General features: G+C 40.4%; 1 protein-coding gene across 3 annotated transcripts in view; it reads left to right on the top strand.

The window, feature by feature from the left end:
- The window catches only part of mcamb (melanoma cell adhesion molecule b), a 32975-nt gene that overhangs the window by 371 nt on the left and 6491 nt on the right, over window positions 1-26113 (top strand). For all 3 annotated transcript variants that reach the window (XM_055029091.1, XM_055029090.1, XM_055029089.1), the window contains exons 2-9: window positions 23071-23201; window positions 23289-23523; window positions 23634-23701; window positions 23793-23880; window positions 24628-24807; window positions 25170-25300; window positions 25614-25731; window positions 25811-25926. In XM_055029091.1, the coding sequence (XP_054885066.1) occupies window positions 23071-23201; window positions 23289-23523; window positions 23634-23701; window positions 23793-23880; window positions 24628-24807; window positions 25170-25300; window positions 25614-25731; window positions 25811-25926 (1067 nt within the window). The remainder of the gene's footprint in view (window positions 1-23070; window positions 23202-23288; window positions 23524-23633; window positions 23702-23792; window positions 23881-24627; window positions 24808-25169; window positions 25301-25613; window positions 25732-25810; window positions 25927-26113) is intronic.

Raw genomic sequence — 26113 nt, 5'->3', positions numbered from 1 at the left:
CAAGAACAACTTTTCTGTTCTGCTCTGGTTCTTATTTGACTTTAATTATTTCATGCACATTCTCAGGAATCCTTTATGCTCTTTTTTCCAGGCAGAAAACAGACTGAAGTGACCAATTTTAACTAATTTTTCCTGTTAATTTCAATGCATTCCCTTTGCACAGAAGTAATGTTGATGCAATTCTGCTGCTTACATCTGCAGAGGACTAAGTAGTCCAATGGATGACATGAACAAGAGTCAGACTTGTTCACTTGTTGCATATGAACTTGGGAAGCTGCTCTGCTACAGTGATCAAGTTTCCATCCTATCTGCTGCACGCTATCTGAAGTTGTGCTGGACTGCGTGTATTTTTAGCCGGCAGCAGCGCCCACAGAGGTGCAGAATGAGGGAGAGCTCTGTCTGCTCTCTGTCACTGTCCCAGCAGTGATCAAGTGGCTCCGGGCTTCCCGGGCAGCGCAGAATAGCTCCACTATGTTCCTCTCACTCTGAAACGCACGTCTGAACTTCATGTGGCGCTGTTCAGGCTCGGAGAGAGAGGAAGGGGGGTGGGGGCAGACACGCTGTGAAATCTGCTCTCAAGTGTAGGAGTGCATTGCCTTTTCTTTTAATAGAAAGTCCTGAGATGTTTATAATTTCATGCATTCTTAAGCACAAGATTTACTCTTGGTTCTTTCTTCAAACAGTGCAGGCCTTCCTGTCTTCATGGCTTCCCCTTTGACTCTCCTTACACCTTTTCCTCATCTCGGTTTGTCACCAACCCCACAAACCTTCCTCCTTCTCCTCCTCCTCCTCTTCGCCCTTGATGTATTGTGCTGAACCTCTGTTTGAGTTCAGGCTATTGTCGGTGATCTCTTCGTGTTCTCGCTCCCCATTAGCAGGCCCGCTTCCGGGTCTTGTCCTTTGGTGACTTTCAAAGTGAATGACTTTTCACTTTGAAAGTCATTCAAAGAGATGAATGACTTTGTGATGAAGTCATTCATCACAAATACATAAATCCACGCAGCCATCCATTCTGTCGTCCTAATCAGTTTTCTGATCTCGTGCGACTGCAGACAGAGAGTGAAGCACTGTGAGCACATTTTGAACGAGAAAATTTCACCAAACGTTTTGCCCGGTGTTTCCTTAAACAACGACAAATGAAGTGTCAAACATGCAGAGTTCATACATGTCACCAGCACAAAGTAGTGCATAAATCTGAGGGTGAAGAATATGTTTTTAAACAATGTTTCACAAATAAAATCTAAATGTCCTGAATCAGTCCTGGTTAAAACCACTACAGTGCACAGCGACAAAACTGGCAGCGCTGTTGCTTTGCAGCGAGAAGGTCCTGGCCTGCAGGAGTCTTTCTGGATGGAGTTTGCATGTTTTTCAGTTTATGTGTGAGTTCTCCACAGGCTCCGTTTCCTCCCCAAACCGTGACTGTTAGGTTAATTGTTGGCTCTAATTGCCCTGAGGTTTGCGTGCATGGTTGCTTGTCCTATTTCAGGTTGTTCCCTGCCTCTTGCCAAACGCCTGCCAGAGATAGGCACCAGAGCTGTGCAACTCTGCAGCTCCTCCAAAGTTACTGCGGGCTAACTGGTAACTCTTCTGGCTGAATCGCTCTATTTCTGCAGCTGTTGGAAGGACCTTCGAAATTCTCGTTCTGCGTTTGTTGGTCTTTATGATGCTGTTTGCTCACTGACATAAGAAACCTCTGAGGCTTTTGCAGAAAAAATGGATGGATTCGGTTTCATCCAATGAAAGCACTTTCAGTGAAATGTTTGCCAGAAAATAAGTAGAAAATAAGGAATGTCTTCTTTTCCTTCAACTTCAGAATAATGTGCTAATTTATGTTGGTTTATTGTATCAAACCCCACCAAAAATGCATTAAAGTTTTCAGTTCTGTTGCATAAAATTGTAAAAAGAAAAAAAACCCAAAGTGCAGTAATTTGCTACCTTTTAAAAAGGGAAATCCAGACTAATAAATCTCAAAAGGATTTAAGTAGCGACTTGGTCAGATAAAAACACACACATGCTCTTCTCCTGATACTGCAGTCTTAAAATGAGTGTGTCCCTGTCAAAAAATGAAACCTTTCATCAGAGCTCAAGCTGCTAAACTTCAGCTCTGATCGGTGATAAGTAATGATCTAACTTCCTGTGACATCAGCTCATCAAGTTGGCCCAAAGAGCTTCCACATTCGACCCGAACGGTTTAAAGGTCATCGCTCTGAGCTGGAAAAAAAAAGAAAAAAGAAAGTGAAGCTGTGCCTCAGTTGCATGAGCTCAGAAGAAGAGAGCTGATCAGGCATAATAAATGCCCTTGTTGCATCACGATGGCAGCATAGAAAAATTGCGGTTCAGTGATCTGGGCCAGGATCAGCAGATCCGAAGTCCTTTGAATTCAGACTTCTCTTCTGGCACACGTCTGCAGTCACACAGGGCTGTTTCTTGCCTCTTCGGAGGATTTGTGAACATAGTTCATTTGAGTTGTGTTGATAGAAACTACGATGTGGCACATAACTTTGGGAATGCCGTGTAAATCTAATACACATATTCCTCAAGCCCTTTTCAATCAACAAGTTTAAAACCTGCCATAAAATCAAGGTGTGGGGAAAGTGTGTTTCCTGCTTCTGAAATAAAAGTCTGGAGCATTTCATGTTGTGTTTGTGTCCCCGTGCAAATGAAGCGAAAAGGAGCCACCCGCCGCCGTTTGTTTGATGTAGGCCGTTACATTATGTTATCAATCTGGAGCTGTCCAAAGTTGTTTCTGTGAGTTTATGCCTGTTGTTAGTGAAACATTATCCAGATCTCTGGTGACTCCTGGAAAGGAAATAGCGGACGAAGCTTGAGAGTCACATGGAAACAGCGGAAAGTGGTTCTTGTTTGGAAAATGGTTGGGATTACGGAGTTTGCTTCTTATCTAAAAGACCGTCCCTTTGAGAACAACTTCTTCCACAGCACCCTAAATACACCCTGGTTGCAATTGCACCTGCACTGATTCTTCAATCTTATTTAACACGTGATTATTTTCTTGCTCGACCTCTAAAATTGTAATGAAGCTTGGATACTGTTCCTCACTTAGATTACAAGACGCACCAATCAAGCTTCTCCTTGTTAATTTAGATCTGTTTTCTTTGAGATTTGATCAGCCAGATCCAATTATGACAAAACGATTTCATGTTTTAGATGACTTCGTCACACAACAGAGAAAAAATGTTCTAGGATTGAGATAGTTGGAAATGAACAAATTGCTCAATTTATGCATCAGGGAAACACTTCAAATGTGTTTCTTTAAGATGTTTGCTTAGATTTATTACTTGTCTTTTAAACCGTGTATGATTTATTAGTTTGACCTTAGATGTTTAATCAACAAACAACTGCAAATGGTCAGATAATAAATAGAAAGTTCCTGGAAATTGAAGCTAAAATGGCCCACGTTCAAAGAAAACACTAAAGTCTGGCTGCTTAACGGCAATAATAATACTACTAATAATAATAATAAATAAAAAAACGTTTTGCACAGTTGCATCTCTAAACGGACCTTTAACCAAAAGCACATTCTGTCTTACGTTTCCTGAAAACCAGATAAATTTGAACTGTTGTCATAACTGGGAACCAATCGACTCTTCCTACTTTTTTCTTTAATTAAATAAAAGCGATCTTCTGATGTGAGTGACTTTCAGACTTCTCTGCAACGCGCAGGGTTTCACTTTGTCCCATAAATAATTTGGACACTTAAAGCTGAACTCACAGGCAATCTTGCTCGACGCCATGGTGTCGTTTGGGAGCGTTTGTCTTTGGAAAAGGTTTCAGGTGATCCGGGGCGCCGCGTGGTCATGTGGGCTCAGCTGTTGCTCCTCGGCTAAGTTTGCATCAAATGCTGGCTCCAAAGCAACACAGTGAGATCATGCTTTTAATTCTGCAGTACTCCTCCCAATGCCACGCAGAGACAGAGAGCTTCACAAATGATTTTAAGTGACATCTGGTGTTTGGGTGTAGCGCATCATTTCCCTGCTAAACCAGAATAATGGCTATGCACTTGGGATCAGGAATTGTTGAAACAGAAGGGTTTCCTTTCCCTATTTGATCTTTCTCTCGATGCGAATAACATCCATTACCTCCATTACCTGGGTCAATAGAGCGGTGCAGAGGATCGAGAGGGCTTGTTGCAGCTTGAGAAAGCTCTCAGGGCTGCGTGCTGCTGTCGTAGAGGCCATTTTGTGTAAGTAGCAGCCGGTGATTGTTTGTATGTTGTTGCTCCAGTAAAAGAATCAGCCTGCAGACACATCCTCACATCAACAGCTTTTGTTGCAGCAGTGAGAGACTTAACTTGTGTTTACAGTGAAAACTGGCAAAAGGAAGGAAACAGGAAGTAAAGTTTTGGTTTAGGGAGTTAACCGCGGCCTTGTCTTTTAAAACTCGCAGGGAACCGGGGATTAAGTCGAGTCACTTTTTAGTTTTTCAGCTTTAATATTTTTTTATGATGATAATTTTATAATTGACAAAGATTAATGGTTTGGAAACTGTCATCTGTCCTCTCATCACATTTTACAGTTTGAAGGCTGTTCCTATTAAATGCCACTGAAAAAAGTATTATTATTACTATTTTTTGGATATAATTTAGTTTAGCCATCACATGAATAATTAAATGAATAATTTAAATGACATAAACAAATCTCAAAAAGGGTTTAAGTAGAGTAATATTTGCCTCTGGGGAAACAGTTTATTGATCCCTACGGGGGAAACCGTTCACATTTTGGCACAGCCTGTCAAAATAACAAAACTCAAACAAACACATTGGACATGACAGGTGCCTGAGGCTGCAGCTCTGCTTTTCCTATTTGGATCCCGCTGGGTTCTGCAGGTTCTTCTGGAAGGACAATCACAAATAAAATAAAGCAAATAAACGAATGAGTCTTTCATCCCGACGTTCATGATGTCACAGAAGCAAACGTACTCGCTTGCAACGAGACGTTTCATCTCAGAGCGATTCTTTGCCAAACCCATTTCCATGGATCAGGTTCTGGTTCACCGCCGAGGAGCCAAACTTTCCTGTGACTCCCAAGGTGTTGACGTTCTCTCATCAGGCCCACAGCTGGCCACACCTGCCGCTTCCCCTCCCCACGCTCAAACGCAAACAAAACACACAAAGCCAACACATGTCCGCCTCGCTCTGCCACATGTCGCCATTTGTTTGTCCGATGGCGGCTGCATGTGAGCAGATTCTTGGTCGTTGCTCATTGTGATTATTAATGACTCCGTCTTCAGTTTGCCTTTCAGAGTAAACATTTCTCTGTCTGAGCTGAAAGAACCAATAAATCTGGCAGAGAGAAAAATATCTCGCTTTGACCAGGCTTTCAGAGCCGGTTGTTGGCAATAAAATTTAATTAGCTGCTATAAAAAGAAATGATGTCTTAAGATTAAGGGGAATCACCCTGCTGACAGTAACTAGGTGCTAGCAACATTAAATGCTTTTTTTTCATTATTCCATTCAGAACCATCTGGATTTCATTCAGGTTCTACATGACATCGATATAATTCTGACTTATCGACAGTCTGACGTTTCCATTGTGTCGGTTTTGTGTTTAGAGACAGAACAACACTGACAAGATGCTCTGCAACAAGAATGAGGAGGCGAATCTTGCATAATTTGGTGTCTCACTGGACCAGCTAGTCGCTAATTTGGAAAATTGTGCCTTTAAGAAGGAAGCCAGGCAATTTTGGCCAACATAAACACAATCAAATGTGCAGTAATTTGTGCAAGGAAAACATCCAGTCATACAGTAATTACTCCAAATATTCACGGTGACTGTGACTGTATATACATCGTACAAAGGACTGTGACAGTGAAGGAATGGCAGCGTTTCAATGGGAAGAACAATCTTTTAATCATAAGCTGAAGGTTTGAACCAGCTGACAAAACACTGAACCCCACAATCAGTCTCCGATTTGCTTTTACTTTCAAAATATCAATTAGAGGCCTTCACTGGTATACTCTGCAATTTAGTTTTGAACTGATATTTTTGTCTAAGTTTAAAAGAAAAATGTCCATCCACATGAGAACTTTGAAATATCATTTTCATGGTAGGTGATGAAAGATGCTGAGGAAATGAGAGTCTCATGCTTGATAACCTTTTGTTCAATAAATGACATAGTTAGCATGAAGACTGCAAGCAATATTTGCATTTGTAGTAGTTTTCAAGTTATTTTGTGCTAAATCTTTAACGTGCCAAAGCAAAGAAGCTCATAACATAAATCTTTAGTATAAATTAAAGATTCACCTATCAGGGTTTTGTGGCCAATTTTGGTAAAACGCGAAGATGTAGAAACATTAACAGATTGTGACTTTTTGACTCACTCTTGTGTTGGGTTTTTTGGGAGAGCTCATCCACTTGTCTTCTCGTCACATCAAGTGCACATCGTCTCATTGGTTCTCACAGATGTTTAGGTCCTGAGACCAAGAAGAAATGTCTTTCCTGTGCGTATTTAAATGCAAGACAAGCGTGAAACAGTCATTTTTCTCGCTCGTTTTGCTTTGGACGGGTTCCAGAAGTCTGTCTTTTTTCCACTTTGGGTCAAAGGTGGTTTAATGGCTTTCAGACGAGCCATCTGCTCCTCCTCGTCAGTCACAGTGACTCCACTGTCAGAATGATGGCTTTAATTGATAATCAACAGCCGGGGCAAGAGTGTTGAAATCAACCCTGTTTAAACTGTCAGACAGGATATGAGACGCGTGATATACAGAACATGTGTGTGTGAAGAGATTTATCTACTTCGGTGTCATTGCAAAACTAAACTCTTATCTTAATTTGTAAGAATCTAAAATAATTTATTCCTAACCCAACCCCAAGACTTTTGAATTCAACTATTTTGTTGCTGTTAAGTAACGCGTCTCCAGTGTTGCTGTTGATTTATATGGTGGCTTTTTCTTTTTTTATTGCTTTCTGCTTCATGCCTTAAATATCCACCTCCCTATTAAGACTTGCAACTTCAGAGTCCTTCATGAGTTGCTCTTTGGGAAAATATAGGAAAACATTTGAAGAAGCAATCTGTGGACTTAGGAGACAATCAGTTCCTCGCTTTTGGACCATAATCCAAAGCACAGCAGCAGGTCCAAATATGAGTTTTCTTGTCAACGTCTGAACTTACATCAGAGTGAGATGCTGCTGTAAAACCTGAAACATGTTGTTCATGTTCACAAACCCAAAATGGCCGAATCATTGTGTCTCTCACTCACTTGTAACTAATCTACTCCTGTCAATGTGGGACTAGCGGCTGTTGGGCTTAATGGACAATTACTATTTTACATCAGACCAGGTTTGTTAGGATAAAGTAGTTTAATCAGAAGCATTTCAGCGGAAACTGAGGAAACATGATTTTCACCACATGACCAAAGCACAGGACAAGCCAACTTCTTGAGGTCATTTTCCTCATTTTTGTTTGTTAAAACGTTTTAACAGTTTACCATCAAAATATTAGAATGTGTAAAACGTGGATCGACATTTTGTTACTCGAAGCAGAGTTTTTGAAAACAAAACTGCTTCTCGATGATTGGCCTTTGAGTTTAGTTTGGAGTCGTCCTGCAGCGCTGAAGTACCAGACCTGTTTCCTGGAATAATTCATCTGCTTTCAATCTACAGTGAGAATACAAGTAGCGTCTGACTGACTACTCTTTCAGTGTTTTGTAATGATCGCTAAGACTGTGAATCCACATTTAAGGCAGTAATTTGTCCTCCATCTCAGGCTGCTGGGAAAGTTTCTGATCTTTCTGTTCATGTGCTTCTCCTCCTTCGGGGCCAGCATCTCACAGACTCTTTCAGTTGCTGCTTGAAATGTTGCCATTGTGTAAAATCCCCCTCCTGGCTGGGTTGAAGGGCATTGCCGCGTTCAGCTGGTCCTTCTTGTTCTCTAACGTGATCGGACGTCAGCGGCCTGCTTGTTTACCAGGGTAGTTATGGCTAATAACTACAGCCGCTGGGATGTTGAGTCATTAATAATCTCAGCATGATGGGAGAGGAAAGGAGGTGATGCAGGAAGATCAGTCTGGGTGGGCTGCTGTTACTTAGATTTAAGTCTGAAAGTCTCTGGGTTAGTTGCATCAAGAGATGTGAGTCTCTGGGTGTTTCATTAACTGAGGCACGTCAGAGCAGATGCTAAGAGTGCGTAGCTTTCTGGAGACATCATCAAATTCAGCAAAAAGACGGGTGTCCAAAGTAACGTAAGTCGTTTTGACCGATTAGACAGAAACACTCTTCTACTTTCTCCCTTCTAGCTGCTGAAAGACTTAAATGTTTTCACCGACAACGTCGCAGCGCATCGTTCATGAACACAAAGAACTCAAATCAGAAAGAGAAGAGCTGCATTGAGGGAAATCTGAGTATAATTTTGTTTGACCGTTTCCGCTTCAAAAGGTGATTTCTAACGACTCTCAAGAAAAAAGTCTGGCATGAAAATCACATGGCGCACATCGGTAAACCACCGATTTTTCCCATCTCATTTTTCCACCCGTCATGTTTATAACACTGGTATAAAAATGAAGGATGCATGTACATCAAGCATGTTTATTAATCTGAAACAAAGTGTTGGTATGATGTTTATCTTAGGAAGAGCATCATGCTGCCCAACTCTGAGTTTGCATGCTCCAACAGAGTTTTGATTGTGATCAGCTGATTTGAAGACTGCTTAGTGGTTGTCATCACTTTCCTGATATCTTGAGAATGTGCAGCTCCATTTCCTTCAAGCTGTATGAGGCTAATGTCTAAATGAAAAGCAGTGGCGCTTTTAGCTGCTCGAGTGATAATAAAGCTGTGTTGAACGCCAGCAGACAATTAGTGGGTCGATCAGTATCAGAACTGAGTTCCTGAACTCGGAAGCTGCTGCCAATGTTTGCGTGATGTGATTTACTAAATCACATCACATTTACTAACGTCTCTTTGCAGATATCACAGAATGCTGTGAGAGCTTATCTACCCTCGTACACATTTAATCATTTTTTAGCCTTTTGAAGGCAAAAAACAGTTTCAGATGATCAAACGAATATTAATAAATGATACAATAAGCCATTCTAAACAAAAGTGATGGTTTTATTTGATAAAGGAAAAAACTAATTACTCCCCAAACCTGTTTTCTTGACTGCAAAAGCAAACATCAACATTTTTAAAAACTGGATGCGAGTCATTCTGGTCCATTTTTCTTTGTTGATGAGCGTAAGGTGACAAGCTAGTGCACTTTTTCTACTTTGTGGTTCCTTCAATTAGCTTATTGTGCATTTTCTGAAACGGTGTCAGTTTCACACCAGATGTTATGGGATGAAGACAATCCAAAAAGTTTCATGACTGTCTGGTCAGTGCACAGAATAGTTTCCCAACAGTCTTGATTACTGAGATGATCTATTTCATGAAAGTCATGGAATAAAGTAAATGACGCATTCCTGGGAGGCTCTTTTGGTAGTAGTAGGTATAATAGGTACTTTAAGTTCATATTTCTATAGTGATGTGATTCTGCTATACATTTTCAAATTTTAGATGTTGTGTTTTCAATAGAAATACCAAAGACAGCAAACGTCTGATCCTCTCTCATTTGGGAGCTGCGAAAGTCAAGACTAGAAACCAGTCTGGATCCCCGACTCTTCTCCAGTCGGGTCAAAACACTGTGAATAATTCATGCCTCTCTTCAAAAACGATGCTGATGGACAAAACGTTACTTTCTCTCTAATGGAGGCTGCTGAAGATTCAGCTTTGAGCCAGTGCCACTGACTCCTCAGGTCAACTTCAAGGCAACAAAAAAGGATGAATTATTTGCCAGTGCTGTCAAAATTACTTACTCAGCAGTCCCGTTTTTAATAAATTGATTAGAGTAAATGTTCGGGTAGGCATTTTAAATGTTCTTCTAACAGTGTGATTAGCACAGTTAGCACTGCCAGCTTTATGACAACAATCATCACAGTATGAATATTTTGGATAAGGTAGACTCTTTGAAAAAAACTAAACGTTCCTGAACAAAGCTCAGAAGAAACAACAGATTAAAAAGATGATTGTTGCACTTTGCCTAGCCTTCATATTACCTACGAATAGTCCAGCTCTCTCTTGACCTTCCACAACCTCCACCATTAGTTTCTCCCAGCTTTTGTATTTCCTCTGTCTTCACTCATACTGAAACTCTTCCCTCTTTAATGGTCTCTGGATCAAAGACTGACGTTGTGAGCTTGCCCTGGCAGTGGTTAGCGTGGTGCGTTCACTGATTGGAAAGAGGTGGGATTTACAAGATTTTCTAATTGGCTTCTTTTGGGTAAGGATCAAACAGGACAGATTTAGCAGACGCTGCATTTCTTTAGGGAACAAAATAACATTAAAAACTCAATGTAAGTGTGTCCCTAATATATGGCAAAAATTAGGAAACCTCTGCAAAATGATCACTTCTCTCATTTTACTCTTTGTAGGTTTATGTTTGTCTGAAATGAACATTGCTCTCTTATTCTATGAATTACTGACATTGTCTCTGAAATTCCAAGAAAAAATTGAGTGTTTATTAGCATAAAATGAGAAATGGTCAAAATAACTAAGGAAAGATGCTTTCAGATCTCAAATAATGCAAAGAAAACAAATTCATATTAATTTAGAAACAACAAGGTGAAGTTTTAACTTCAGAAATCAATATTTCAGTGGTATTCAGTGCAGTGGTCTTTCAATTTTTCCCAGAGCTGTGTTTGTATCTCTTGTTTTACAACATACTTTTTTCTACTATTGTTTTGCTTTAAGCAACGCTTGCTGAATGCTGTGTCTGATATTTAGCTTTCTGTAGTTTAGCATGAAGGTCTTCAGAGGTTCTGCAGCCTCAACTCACAATGAATAAAATAATCATGCAGATGAATCATGGGTGGAAATGCACTCATACTTATTGTTTATTCTCTCGTCACACACCAGCTGGAAACTTAACAATGTAGACGACACGAGCAACTTGCCCCATTTCTGCTCACAACGCTGGTAGTCTTAGTTTGGCCTGCCATCTGGATAAGTTCATAAACACCTGCAGGGAAAGGAACGAAAGGCAGCAGAACAATTACTTATTACAAACGAGAAAAAAAAACTGTTGTGAGTCATTGTTGCACCTTCTACCAAAAAAGGCAAAGAGCGTCCCGTGCGTGAACGGCCAGAGAGCTCTCAGTGTGTGGCTGCTCGCCTCTGCGCTTATGTGTGATCTATCTTTAGCCCTAATATGCCAGCAGCAAGCGGCGCACATCTCATAGTTTAGAAGCCATGTCATGAGACTCCTCTCGCTCCCCGTCTGAATTTCTGTATCGTCACAACCTGAGTCGCAGAAAAATATTGTCCCTGCTGGCCTTTCCCATACAGCGTGTGTTGTTTTATTGCTGCCTGCTCGCAGAGTGGCTGACATGGAGACCGTTGGGTGGACTGGAACGTGGGAAAGAGGATGGAGGGGGAGTTTGTACCATCATGGGAGCAGGCATGAGGAAATGGCCCACTGAGACCCACACACACCCACAGAAAGGGAAGTAGGTGAAGGTTTGTGAGGAGGAATGTAATTCCCCATATTTCTTTTTTTTATACATATATATTATGGGAGAGTAAAACATGGGAATATGACCGCATCCCACATGAAGTCATAAATTAAACTCATTTTTAATCTGTCTGTGGAGGAGGGCGTATCAAAATATCTGAGGGTGGAAACTCTGAGTAAGGGGCACCAAGTAGTGCTGTAGATTGACTATGAACGACCAGAGAACAGAATGAACTTCCTGTGGACTGTATGAACTGCTGACAGGAGACCAAAGGCCTTCTTATCAAGGAGGAATTAGCCGCAGCTTGCAGAACGCTCCGCCACTTTTGGCAGCTGAGCGTGTCGGGATCTTCATATCTGGGGTCCGAGGGGTCGTGTGTGCTAACTTTCCACAATATTTGATGAAACAGACGGGAGACATCTGATAGCTACGATTATCGTGTAAAAAATAAAAAGCGCACAGAAAGTAGCAGATGCTATCATTCCTGATGGGGAGCGATATGTACTGATCCGTCTCACTTCAAGTGTAATAAGACATTTTCCCTGGAAACTAGACCAAACAAACTTGATAATATTTAATGTTTTTACATTGTAGTTTCACTAATATGAGAACTTGTTTACTGGCAATGAAGTGATTCTGATCCTGTGTGTATTCTTTAATTTGCTCTCGTTTGATGCATAAGCAGCTCAACCCTTCAGTTAAGCAGAGACTCAATGGGATTTTATAGATGATGTTTTGTATCTTGTTTGGAGTACAAAAAAGAGAAAAAAGATGCTTCATTTCTTTGCATGCCTTTCAAAAAAGAAAATGTCCTCAAGGAGGCATGAGAGATGAGACAAACGTGGACTGACAGACCTCAAAGAAAAATAACGGGCTGATCAGTGCACCAGTGGAGGAAATGCTGTGAAGCCGGGTCTTTAACTCTTCGTTTAGGGCAGCGGTTACGAGTTTATATTCACTACTTCAATTTAAACCTCCTGTATTGATGATGCTGTTGCCGGGAGCGAGTCTCATATGGAGCCGTCTTTGCGTTTCTGTCGTGCGGCTTGTGAGTCAGCAGAGATACTTTTGAGGACGGAGCGTGGAGCTCCGGGAACCGAGCAGACCTTTATAACAGGTGGTCTGCTTTAACCACATGCACAATCACATCATCAGGAGAAACTGGAGAGCAGTGTGACTCCCTCCTCCTCCTCCTCCTCCTCCTCGCTGTTGTGTGGTCTGCTCCTCTGATCCTCTCCTCTCTATTTACATTCCTGGTCTCCACTATCGGTCCCGCATTCTGAGGAGTTTGTTTCATAAAGGCATGCCGGGTGGATGCTGCTGGCATTTGGCTCCAGATCCCAGGAGGATCTGTGTGTGTTGTTAGGGAAAGTGTCTGACTGTGACAAGAACACCTTATTTCCCCCTGAGGCATTGTGGGGAATGTGCAGCTTGGTTGCCACAGCTGCCACCATCCGTCTCTTTGCCGCTGCACACGGCAATGAAACCATCACCCGAACCCGGCGGATGCCGCAGTTGGAGTCTCTCACGGTGCTGAACGGCTCAGTAAATGAGATCTGCATCCGTGGATCAGATTACACACCGTATCACAACTTTTTTCCAGCAGCTTTGGTGCATTTCTTAGAGCAGAATTGAAATTCTGATATTAAAATCATTGTGCCAGTCGTGCACATAATGCAAGCAGTTATGTGCAATTCTCTACTTTCCCCCACATTTTCATTGACGTGATCTTTGTTCAATCGTCTCAACCTCTGCAACATTTACGAATAAAAGTCCTAACATGCTTTAAAACACAAGTCAAAGAGTTTCTTCAAATATTCATATTTTTTAAAAAGGTATTTGTCCCATCAGATGCTCAAGAGTCACATTTTTGCTTCTGTCTTTATGAGTAAATCTTTCAGACCTATAGAGACTGTAGAGTATTGTGGTGTCATACTTTACAAGTCAGAAGAAAGATAAAACAAATACGGCATGTAGATGGTGTTGCTTTAAGGCCAACACTCCCCAAGAGAAGACAAATGACTTCTTTGACAACCTTTCCAATGTGCAGAGGACCCAGTAAGTTCTCATTAATGTCTCCGATTGCATTGTGCCCTCCTCATATTTTTCAGACATCAAGTAAGAAAAATCTGCTCAGATTGTGCGTCAAGAACAGAATCATTTAGCTTTCATGAATCAACCTTCACAAAGACATGGTGACAAAGTAACTATTTGATGCTTCCACATTGAATGAAGAGTTCTTACTTAGCGCCTGAGAAACATTCTGACTTTTCTTATCACTTCTTCTACCGACTGCACACTGTGGATGCAGACAAAACAGTGACACGATAAAGCAGATATCTTAGTAGAATGCGTGTGTTTTGATTATCTGCTGCAGCTGTAAAGCTCAGTAAGTCAGAGATTAAGAAAATAATGAGATAAAAACACGAGCAAGACTTTAAAACTCCCACTATGTTGTGAGTAATGGCTGACTGTGGTTTTGCTGTTTCTTCCCTTTAGATAATATAAAAGAGAATCTGATTTCTTGGTAAACTTCAGTTTAGTGTGTACCCAACCTGTCAGGATGTAGATAGACTGCAGCTTGGGGTTACACAGCACACACAGTGGTGCAGAAAGCATCACATTACAAGATGTATTGTAAGACTTTTAAAAGATCAAGCTTTATTTGTTGATATTAAATATTTTTGCTGTTGAAAAGTGTAAGCAGAAACTGTCTTTTAATAATATCTGTGGTTATTTCTGGATGCACATCCCATTCAGTCGGGTTTCTATACCCCATCTGTGTTTTGTGGTGTTGGCATTCACTGCTCAGCTTAGTAAAAAAGAAATGTTCCTTTCAAGCATTTTAAAAGCTTACTCTGAATGCGACTTGTATAAATGAAATCAAGAATCCATGGAGCTTCATTTAAGGGTTTGATGACGAAATCCCTGCAGCTCTGTGGAGAGCGGGTCAAAGAGACTCAGCGCGGTAGCCGGACATGAAAGGTGTCATTTCAAAAAATGGCCACACATTAAGTATATTTATTGATATCTACTTTAGAAAAATGATCATGCTTTCATTTTAGGGACCCATTCATGGACTGCAGACTGCCGAGGGCGATTTGTGGAGCCCTGAGAGGCGACTGAGCTCTAAATCTTGTATGCGACATGTGTGTGTGCGTGTGTGTGTAAAAAGGCCTCCGGGTGTGTATGGCTACACGGATGTGATTGATAAACATGTGACAAGGACCTCAGTGTTTGTCTTCAAGAGTTTCTTGTTGCATTCTTCTGCCCTGTTTAGAAGTGGGAGGGACGGCTGGTTGGCTGCATCTCTCGTTTCTTAAAGTAAAGCTGAAAGGTGACATATCGGATTATAAAATAATCTTCTTTTTGCCTAGAAATTAGTATGAATTTAAAGGTGGATAGAGAGAACAACTCAAATGTTGGAGAGTGCCACAGTCATAGCAGTGTCACGGTTTGGTTTCGTCTGATCCAGGCAGTTTTGTCAGTCATTTATGTTCCAACATCAAAACTTCCTTCATGTTTTTGAAGATTCTGTTTAGTTAAAAGTGAAATTTCATGTATTTATCTGAAATGGCTGAGATCGGACTTTTTCAAACTTTTGCAGAGCTTTTCATTTGACATTAATTGTATTTTTCTTTCATTTTCACTTCAGCTTTTGTGTCTGGCCATGAAAGATGAGAGTGAATGATTAAAAAAATTAAAAAAAAGAGGCCAAGTGGACGTCAAAACAAGTATCAAGCGTAAATTTTAGTGCAGATTAAAAGCGTCTAAAAAACGTGGGTCTCTAATAAAAAAAAAAAAGAGGAATCCGGTATGAAAACAGGCTGAGAGATGTCCTCAGATCCATTTCAGCCCTGTTAGCCGGTCTTCGCTCTTTCATATTCTCTCAAGTGACTTATTTACATCCATGTACACCACAACCTGAGAGAGCCACTGGTTTCCCAGGCTCCCTCTCTGCAGTCCGGCTGCTGTTCCTGCTGCCAGCCGGGTCAGAGTGCTGGACGTTTGCTCTGTCATGTAACCAAACAAGCCTGAGAGGCCGCTGTTATTGTTAGACGTGACGGGGGGTGAAAAACACGCCACGGCCCCTGTTGATTCATCAAATCGGCGTACGAGAGCTTCAAACACAGAGACCAGGATAACAAACTCAAAGATTTTATCTGTAACTCGATGTGATACACGGCTCATTATTTTTAAGACAATTATGATCCCATGTGCTGTCCAGCTTCATGTTTGTGCTCCAGCTGCACAGTCACTTGACAAGATAATGAGTGGATAATGGAAATTAAATCTCGGTTCATGACCCGTTACACCCAGGCACATAAAACCCCCTTGAACATTACGGTAGAGCTCCAGCTTTGTTTTTGTTTTTTTGTAAAAAGAGAGAATTTATTTCATGAAAAGGGGTTTTCAACAGGGAAATACTTGCTCTGTAAATATTAATGTGGTTCCATAAAAGAGCTAACCATGTGTCAGGCGAGACTGATTACATAAAGACGCTGCAATGCAAACAGAACAGCATGCTCCCTCTTTGGTATAAACGCTCATGCCTGCTCCCTGCAGAACAGGGAGAAGAAAGTCTGCTTTTCATTCACTGAACGTTTTTTTGTTTTTTTTGTTTGGAAACTCGTGAATGAGACGCAGCAGACCTGGAAGTTTGTCATGCGCTCTCCTGCCCACCGTGTAATAAAATGTTTATGGCCTGAATCTGGTCTGATCAGCGAATGCTGATCTGGACTAAATATTTTTTACACTTTCCCAACATTCAAGCTCCAAATCTGTGAAAATGTCCCTTCTGTTTGCACCAAGGAGCGTTTTTAAATGTCACTTAGCTGACGGATCGGGAATATTTATTTCCACGTGAATGATCGCTATGACCTCTTTTACACAAAGCGTAGGACACGTTGTGCACAGGAGTGTGTTGAGATCTAAAGTATTTACCACTTTCTTGTTCCAGGAGCTATTTTTGGTTAAATGTTGTTCCCCTGCTGCCTGAAGAACCATTACAAATCTGAAATGAATCTGCTTGTGCTCTGGTGATGCTTCAGAGGACAAAGAAGTAAGCAGAACGACCCCTGACCTCACCATTAGAAAACCTGCACATCGAGGTTTTCTAATACTCTATAAATCAGACACAAGATCGTCGTCAGGGCCAGCCACAGACTATTAGACTCTTTAAATTACTATACAAGAAAAAAAAGTAGTAATCCAAAAATGCAATGTTAAAAAAAAAAAAAAAAAAGGTCAAATATGATGATGATACAAATCTGGGGGGCTGGGAGAGAAGTTAATTGGAAGATGTAGTAAAATATTTCAATATTTAGAGGTGCCGCCTTTTCAGGACCAAGGATTGTTCTTTTTTTTTTTAAATTCTGAATCTTCAATTTGGTTCTGAATCCTGCTCTGTTCCTGCTGTGGGTTCTGGCTCAATCTGAATCGAAGCTTCTGCAGGGAAACAAAAACTCCTACTTCAAATATTCTTCAGCATTTGACTAAATGGGACTGTTTCACTGGAACCTGAGCTCCTGTCCTGCTTCTTGGTCCTTAAAAGCACATTATTCCTGGACGCCATCAATCACTGACCTTTCCTCTGCATGCGGCTTTGTGGCTGCTTGCTGCAACCTCAACTTGAGCTTTTTCATTTCTGGCCATTTCCTGTCATCTGTAATTACTTGCTTTGGTGTGAAACGGTTGATAAACGCGGCAGGAATACGATATGACAGAAACTGCATGTTCTGAGTTTGACACCTTTGCTCATTTCAGGAAACAATGACACCAACTTGCCTGTCAAACGTATTTGATAAAAGCAAAGGAATCCATAAAGTGGGAACTTATCGAGGTTTCTTTGTTTGCTGCTGTAACTATGCAGCCTTCATGAGGAGCTGAGCCCTCAGCGCTTTCTAAATCAATTAGAGCTCTGGACAGTAATCTGCCATGAATGGCAGCTAATGTGCCGAAGGTGAGCGTCCTCTTCTTTCTCTCGCTGATAGCCATCTGTGGTCTGGGCTCGGTGCCAGAGCGGAGCGGAGTGAACGGCAGGTTGACCGTCACTGAAACCATCACAGGGACAAAGTCAAAACAGATCCCGTCCTTTGAGCTCCGCACGCCTCATCTCATCAGTCTGCCTGTCAGAGAGATGCCTGCTGCTACCTCTGGAAAACACTCACTTGCTTGTTTTGTTTTCTTTTATTATTACAGTCCTAGACGAAGGTTTAGGCACTTTCTGCTTCAGTTCTCTATATATTTACATTATTACACAGATGCATATAAACTCTTGTGACTTCTTTCGAAAATGTAACTTTATAACAAATCTACCATATTAGTGTTTTCTCTCTTCATAAGAACATAACAACCTGTGACAGAATGAGCTCAGTTCACCGTGTTAAAGAGAGATTGCTATAAAAGAGGGGCAGGCGTGGCTGAAGTCATTGTGTTCTTCTGAGCATCTCTTAATCAAAATGGCCTCATATGTGCAAGGAGTATGTTAATTTTGCACGTCTCGATTTCACGTTGTCCTTTTGTCTTCTGAAGCAAATGAATGGATCACGGATCCCACGTGAAATACGTCCAGTACGTGTTTAGATCAAGTCCTGCTGTAGGCTGGGATGCGAAATCAAAGATGAGATGTTTCTGGACACTGATCGGACTGATATAAAGATAGGAAATACATGATACAATAAAGGTAGTAGTAGCCTCCTGGCCAAATCAGGCTTGTAAAGGAGAGCATGTTGAAATGACGGATTAAAAAAACGCCCAAAAAGGTCTGCCTAACTTTACGATCGTCTCATCCTGAGACATGCGAAACAGAATCGTGTTTCCACCTTCGGAGAGCTTCGTCAACGCTGGCAGCAGGTGGATGTGAGCGCATTTACAAGCACATCGGCCTTTGAAAAATATCTTTGTTGACAAAGACCAGAAGCAAACAACTTCAGTCCAAGAAGAACATCAAGAACTGAGGGAAGACGTGGAATTTGGCAGGAAATTAAAAGACGTATCACAGAAGATAGGATTCATTCCTGTAGTGAATCCTCCCTCCTTACAATCTGGGGCTTCCTCGAAAATAAACGCTGCAGTGGATAAAACGTTGAACATCTCCTCCTGGAGGGGGATCGCCGTGTCACAAGGCGATAATGAAGTGGTTAAAAGACATCAGCACAGCTTTGTCATTTAAAACGATTGTGATCAACTCCAAACTCTACCGAGACAGGAATGGATCTGCGTCACTCGGTGTGAGGCTCCAGAAGCCTTTCAGAGATCTGGCATGAAGTATGCTTTAAGAACAGTATTTGAGAAGTAATGTAATTGTATTTAGTATAAAATAAAAACAGAAAATAAATCTGACCCAATATTTCCTCTCCATGCAGGAGATGATTATGCTGTCATTATGCTGTCACGACCGGAAACAAGTTCTGTTTGAAATGACTTATCTTCTGCAGGCTCTAACATGCCTCACCCTTAAGAGCACCTAATTTTGTAGAGTCTCAAGATTTGCAATCTTAATTGATTTCTTTTCATTCATTAACTTGTAGGAAGATATTAGGACTTTCCCTCTGACTTCTTAATTTTCTTCTAAGCTTCTTTTTCATATCTTGCATCCTTTTTCCTTCAGCCCATTACTGCCAGATGCAACATCCGCTTGTTTCCAGCCTCTTTAATCCGTTTTCTGTGACGTCCACGTTTCCAGCGAACACAAAACTATCTTGGAAAACTTTTCACAAACATTGAGATAAAGTAAAAAGCAAGACATTTTCCTGTCAAGTCTAAGTTTGAACTTTTAGACTAAAATTGTGAAATGCCTTTGTGCTCTATAGGGAGTTATTTCATTATTGTGTTTTGCCTTTGGCTTTAAAATATGACATCGTCTTTCTGAGGGGTAAAATGTTGATTTAGTCTATGCAGTTACTTATTTTATTTTATTTTTTTACATTCTAATACAGGAAAGTACTGATAAAGTAAAGTTGCAAAGGACGGCCAAAAAAAGATTTAGTTCAGGAGACACTAGCCGGACTAAACTTTGACACATAGTTGGATGGGGCCCACATACGAAGGGTGTTTTGTGAAATTTGAACCGGGGCTTTTGTGTCGGCCACACCATCTGTTGCAGGAATCTGGGCATAAATAAGAAAATTAACTGGCTTTCTGATGGAGTCTCTACCCTGTAAACAATAAGCTACCCACAAACGAGCGCCTAATTTTAACCAGAACCTTCTGACCACAAACTGACTGTCTGACAGGTTAAGCAACATCATTAATGTTGCTCATTATCACTGTGTGTGTATGCGTGTGTGTGTGTGTGTAAAAGCTGTGTTTGCATTGCAAAGGTGCGCAAATCTTTCTCTACATTTGGCTAATGTAAAAAAAAAAAAAACAGAAAACAAAATTTGTAATTTCCATTAAGCAAATGTATTTTAGTAATTTCAATCAGAACAATTTAATGGTTATCTGAAACGCAGCTTATGAGCATAAGAGAGGGAGAAACAGAGAGAAGCATTATTTTCTTAAACTTTTCCATCTAGATCTACATGTCAGCATCTAGCATGTTAGTTTTCAAAAGATCTGAGAAAGATAATAGAAAAACTTTACTGTATTGTATTCAGTTAGCTGTTTTTAACATCTCCTTCCCTGTTTAAAAGGATCTTCCTAAATAAACGACTCTGATGCTGCTGTGGAAAATAAATGTCTATTTTAGGGAAACATCAGAGGAATATGAGGGCTCCACACCGGTGCCTTCTAGCCAGCAGCTGATGCGCCAAGGCACTTTGTCCAGTGATTTCCAATGTTCCCTACTCAAAAGCATCAATAGTACTTAAAAATCCGTGCAAAGCAGAAATCCAGCAACCTATTTCATCTCAGAAGTTTTCTGCAAAACATGCTGAAAGTGATGCTCTCTCTCGCCGTCTTGCATCCCGAATGATGCATCTCAACATGTTTTTAAAAACACCTCACTGGCTTAGAAAACAGCCAACATCACTTCATTCAGCACCAACTACCACACAGAAAAGTGTTGTTGGATTTATTGTGCTTTCACTGGTCTCTGTTAGGTTGGATTTCTATTTTTTAACCATCACAGGTCGATTTTAACTATTGATCATGTGAGAAATGCGACAGACAGATGACGAAAATAGAAAGCAGCTTTGCCTCCACAATCAATGAGAGTCCAGTCAAAGTAAATAATTACGTTTATTGTTAAACGAGGAGGATGCTGCCAATAAAAATAAAAAAAAGATGCTCAGCTCTTTTTGTGTTGCACTATTAATCAATGTGTGCTAATAGCTGCGGTACCTTTGACATAAACGCTGGACAAATTTCAAATGAAATGTGACGTCGCTGTCAGAGTTTTTAAAGATCAGGATTTTTCTTGTTGGTGCTGCAGTTCCTCCTGGGTGGTGGGGGCAAGTCGGTCAAGAGCGCCGCTCTTCCATCGTTAATGGCCAGGAAATGTCTATGTCGTAGAAACTAATTGGATTTTCTTACCAGGAAAGCATTTATATGGCTCCATTAGCCAGGAGTAAACAGCGACATGCAGCTGAGTGAGAGACAGGTGGGCTAGTGCAGATAGAGGCAGAAATCCATGCTGGGTTGTTTTTGCAGAAGAAATCAGAGGATTGGCTCACAAACAAAATAAATGTGCTTTATATTTTTACACAATTACAAAAAAAAAAAAAACATACAATATTATGGAAATTTTTTTTAAACATCAACATACACATATTTTCTTTCAATAAGAAAAATGTGGCTCTCATAAGTAAATAAACCTCTGAATTATTTTTTACCTATAAAAGCATTTTTGCCTTGTTCTCCACTTTTAGTCCAGTGCAGAGGTAATTCAGCAAATAAAGAAACAATTCATTTTAATTAAGCAAAATAGCATATGGTCAGCAAAAGTCAGCCAGAAAGACAGCAAACGCTACAAGCCGAGTTCTGGCTATGAAGTGGCGTTTTCCCACAGAGCTCAGCAACAATTTATAGCAACAAACCTCTTAAGGTCACTGGGCTTCTTCTCTGCCCTGAACTCCTATGCATCTACTCAAACAATGTGACTCCAAGTGTATTTGAGGGTCCCTATAGACTAAAAGGAAGGTCAATTCAGGGGAAGTGAAAGGGGGAAAAAAAACCTTGGTTCCTCACAGACAGATCATGAAGGAACAGTGGTGCTACTATGCTGCCAGTAAATCAGGCCTTTCTTCCTGTGTGAGGGTGCCATGCTGGAATGTGGTGCATTTATGTGTACATGGGTGGGCTTCTCATTCCTATCATAGCATCTTTTGCCCATCAGGACTTTCCTCCTTTTTACTGATTTACATTTTTTACTTGAGTTTGTACAAAAATATTAAATAAAGATGATGAAGATGATGATCCTGGCAGTCTTAACACTTTTGTTCACAGAACTGAACAATTTCATCTTTGCCCTTGCATCTTTGAAGTAAAGAGTTGTTTTAAATAGTCTCATTATTATATATCCTATGTTTTGGATATTACTGCAAATAATTCAAACAACTAGAACCTGTTCACATTCAGTCACATTGCAATAAACCGGACTGTATTTTTTTGGGATTAACCAAAACTGAACTTTGTGGATTTTATTTAAAACATTGTGTTAGTTCTGTGGAATCCACCCTGAACATAACAACCCTACTGTGAAGCATGGAGGTGGCATCATATAATAATGTTAGGAGACTGTTGTTCGGCGGGGTTCAGGGAGTTTATGAGATGTTTGGGGGAGAGATGAATACAGAGCATTCCTGGAAGAAAAGCCATTGGGAGCTGTAAAAGATTGGGCTAGAGGTTTGCATTTCAGCAAGTCAAAAATAAACACAAGAAGCATAATGCTTTAGAGTAAAGTATTTATGTGTTGGAGTGGACCAGTCAAAGCCCAGATCTGAATTTATATGAGAATCTGTAGCAAGTTCTGGAAATAGATACAAGCAGACACTCTAAATGCAATCTGATTGAGCTTGAGTTATTAGTTTTGCAAAGTCTGATGGGTAAAAATCTCCAGTCAAACTACAACTGAAAAAACATTCAGGTGCAAATACATCAAAAGACAGTTTTCCAAAGTATTTATGAAAGAGAGGAAATACAACACATCCCTCATCTTTCACTATTCAAATTGCAATAAGTACATAAACCCTTTTAACTAATACTTTTGCACTGCTTTGAGTTGGCCTGTAACATTATAAGATAATAAAAATATCTAGATGTTTGAGTATAAATGAGTAATTTTGCAAAATGCTGTCACAATGGCACATTAAAAATATTTTCTGAAGAAAATGAACAAAGGATGAAAGCAATCAAACACGTGCCCCCCTGATCATGATGATTTTGAACATCAAGTAAATCACATCAAAACACCAAACTGGGGCCTATTTATGGTCTATGTTGTTTCAGATTCTTATCTTTGGGTGTTTAGTATCCCAAAGATAAGAATATCAGTTTGACCGATGTTGACTTGAGGTGGACCTCCATAAAACTTGCAGTCATGATCATTTAAAAAAGACATTTTAACAACATATTTACTCTTTGTTGTTTTTGAAAGCAGACATAAAAACATCTTCATTTCCCTCTTCCAGCCAGGGCCGTTGTGGAGATAAACATGGAGGACAAAGTGGAAGCTTTTTTGGGAGACACGACTCAGATCACCTGCATGTTCAAATCGGACGACTTTGGCGGCAGCGGCGGCTTGACCATAGAGTGGTACTATGTGAGTGTCATCAAACCTTTTGCTCTACACACCCACAGAGCGATACCAGCTGTCCTAACATGCACACTGATGTGTGTGAATGCGCAGGTAAAGAGTTCAAAAGACACTCAACGAATCTACAGCCAGGACAGCCTTCACAGCACCGTGGACAAGAACACTCCGTACACTGATCGGATCACGGTGAATACCACCGGAACCACTGGAGAGGTGGTGCTGACAATCAGAGATGTGCAGCTGAGCGACGATGAGGTGGCGTTCAAGTGTCACGTCAAGATCATTGGCGAAAAGGAGGCAGTGGGAAGCACAAAGCTGAAAGTGTTTAGTAAGATTTACTGCATTCTGATGGCTGAGAGATTAAAAACAGCTTGAGACATTAAACAGTCAGTTATTGCCTGCCTTCCTTCTCTTTACCTTGTCCTTTTTTCTTTCCAGAAACACCAGAGGATCCCACAATTCAAGGTGTGGAAAAAGGAATATCAGTCAGCGATGAAGTGACAAAGGTAAGCACGTCTTTGATCACAAGAGACGAACCATTTAAAAATAATAAACGGTCAGACAACACCCTCATGTTCGGACTCCTATGTTACATAGATTGCCTCTTGCGAGGTGAAAAATGGATACCCCAAACCAAAGATCACCTGGTACAGAAACAACATGCCACTGCACAATACTCCAGATGGTGAGTCACACTTCCATCAAAGTCTGTTTTTAGTTGTACAGTTTTCATTTCTGATCATGTGGTAAAAACACAGTGCTTAATTAGAGAAATTATTATCCAAGATTTCAGTTTCAAGACGTTTAGCCATGTAAAGATGCACAAAATTATGCAAGATAGTAAACTAGACCTCATGCTTATTACAAAGAAGTAATTAAAATAGATTCTGTCCATCAAAAGGTAAAACACCTCAAAACGTAATGAATTGTGCTACGTGTTGAACAAATGCAAGAAATGATCAATCTCTCAGACTGGAACTAGTTCCAAAGCCAATACAGAGACTTTGGGACTCCAGCGAACCACAGACGAAGCCACAATCCACAAATGGAGAAAACATAAACCGGAATGCCCTGCCTGCCACATTTCCTTCAAGAAGACCTCAACAGCTCATCTAGATGGTCACATCAGAACCCCAGACAACAACACAGCAAACCTACTTAGCTCACTTAAATCAGTGATTCAGCAAAAATAAACAGGAATGGCTTGAACCACTACTTATGTAAAAGGCACAAAAACATCCGCCTCTCATTTCCCAGAGAACAGCTGAAACAGAGCCGGGTCTCACTTCTAAAACTGATGTGCACATGAAATGAAACTGGTGAATGTCAAACAATATTTTCCTTTTTAATTAATTTCTCTGTGTGTGAGTCAGCTCTGCAACGGCTTACCTTTTCATATCTCTTGTGTCTGCAAATGTGCTTTGTCTTCCAGTTGTAAAAGTGGATCACAGAATCACCACTCAGTCGACTGGTTTATTTTCGGTCAACAGTGACCTGAACATGAAGGTGGAGAAGAAGGACAAAGATGCAGTTTTCTACTGCGAGGTCACATTCCTTGTTCCTGGAGCTGAGAAAATGCTTGAAAGCAACAGTATTAACATCACTGTCTTCTGTGAGTAACCCAGACTATGAGAGTTTTCTGGCAACAGCTGCTCCGGACATTTTGGGTGAATTTCAAGTGACGTAGAAGTAATCTGTGTTAGAGATCCTCTACCAAAACAGTAGCTGCATATCATATCTTTGTAACAAGATGTTCTTGAGGTTTGTGTGATTTAGTTTTGGCCATGGATGATGTAATCTGAGTGTAGAAAAGAATCTACAGTACTTAAAAGTGATAAAAATGTCAATTAGTTTTCTGTAGTAAATAATATAGTCACTTAATAACTTTGAGGCTTATTTTATGAGGAGTAGTATAATTTTGTCCTGATGGCATAACATTTCTGGACCTTTCTGACTTTCCCTTCTTTGTTTCAGATCCTCCCACGACAGTAAATCTGTGGGTTGAATCCCCAAAGGGTAAAATCAAGGAGGGCGACACGGTGGAGCTCCGCTGCGCCAGTGATGGAAGTAGTGAATCCCAAATTTTCACAATTGGCAGTGATATTGTAAGAAATTTGACTGTCACCATAACTCTTGTGCTGCCGCTACATACATTAGACAGCCATTTTAATTTCATTTCAATAATTCAAGTCTAATATGGATATTTCATTTGATTATATTATATTCTTAAATGTAATAAAGAAAAGTTTTAGTGGAAAGTTGAGGGGAAGGAAAAAATATGCTAAAAATGGTACACCTGAGGAAATTTCATTTATTTTAACTTCTGTCCATTTTCTAACTAAATTTGTTCCTAAAACACAAATGACAACTTGTATCTGATTACATTGTGTTTGATAAGACTGTTGTTTGGTTTTGAAGGGTCCACGTTTGACGATGGAGAACGTTACTCGTCGCGATAGTAATGTTTACTTCTGCACCGTAGAGGACTTTGAAAATTTTGTGACATTATCAACAAACAACACAGTGTTTGTCAACTGTAAGGACTTTTAATTTCATCTGCAATGAGAACAATAAATGTGACTTATTCAGCACTCAGTACTTTATGTTTTGCATAGATCTGGACGAGGTGGTCATTGAACCCACCGGCTCTGTTTTGGTGGACTGGAAGAAAGAGTTTTCGGCTACCTGCAATGCTTTGTCATCTCTCAGCACCAGCACAACATGGTTTAAGGTAGCAGTGCAATATAGTTTTGTACACAATAGCAGAGTTGTATATGATTATACCACTACAAGCTTAATGACACTGACTGTTTTTTACTTAGAAAAAGCAGAGGTCTGTTGCATTAAGAACCACTAATGTATGCGTTGCTTTCTATGTAAATGCTAATGGCAGCAAGTAAGTTTGATGTGGTTTTTCG

Source organism: Poeciliopsis prolifica, unplaced genomic scaffold (genome assembly GCF_027474105.1).
Source record: "Poeciliopsis prolifica strain line A6 unplaced genomic scaffold, Auburn_PproV2 SCAFFOLD004, whole genome shotgun sequence".
NCBI lineage: Eukaryota > Metazoa > Chordata > Actinopteri > Cyprinodontiformes > Poeciliidae > Poeciliopsis > Poeciliopsis prolifica.
This window is presented reverse-complemented; position numbering and strand designations above follow the sequence as displayed.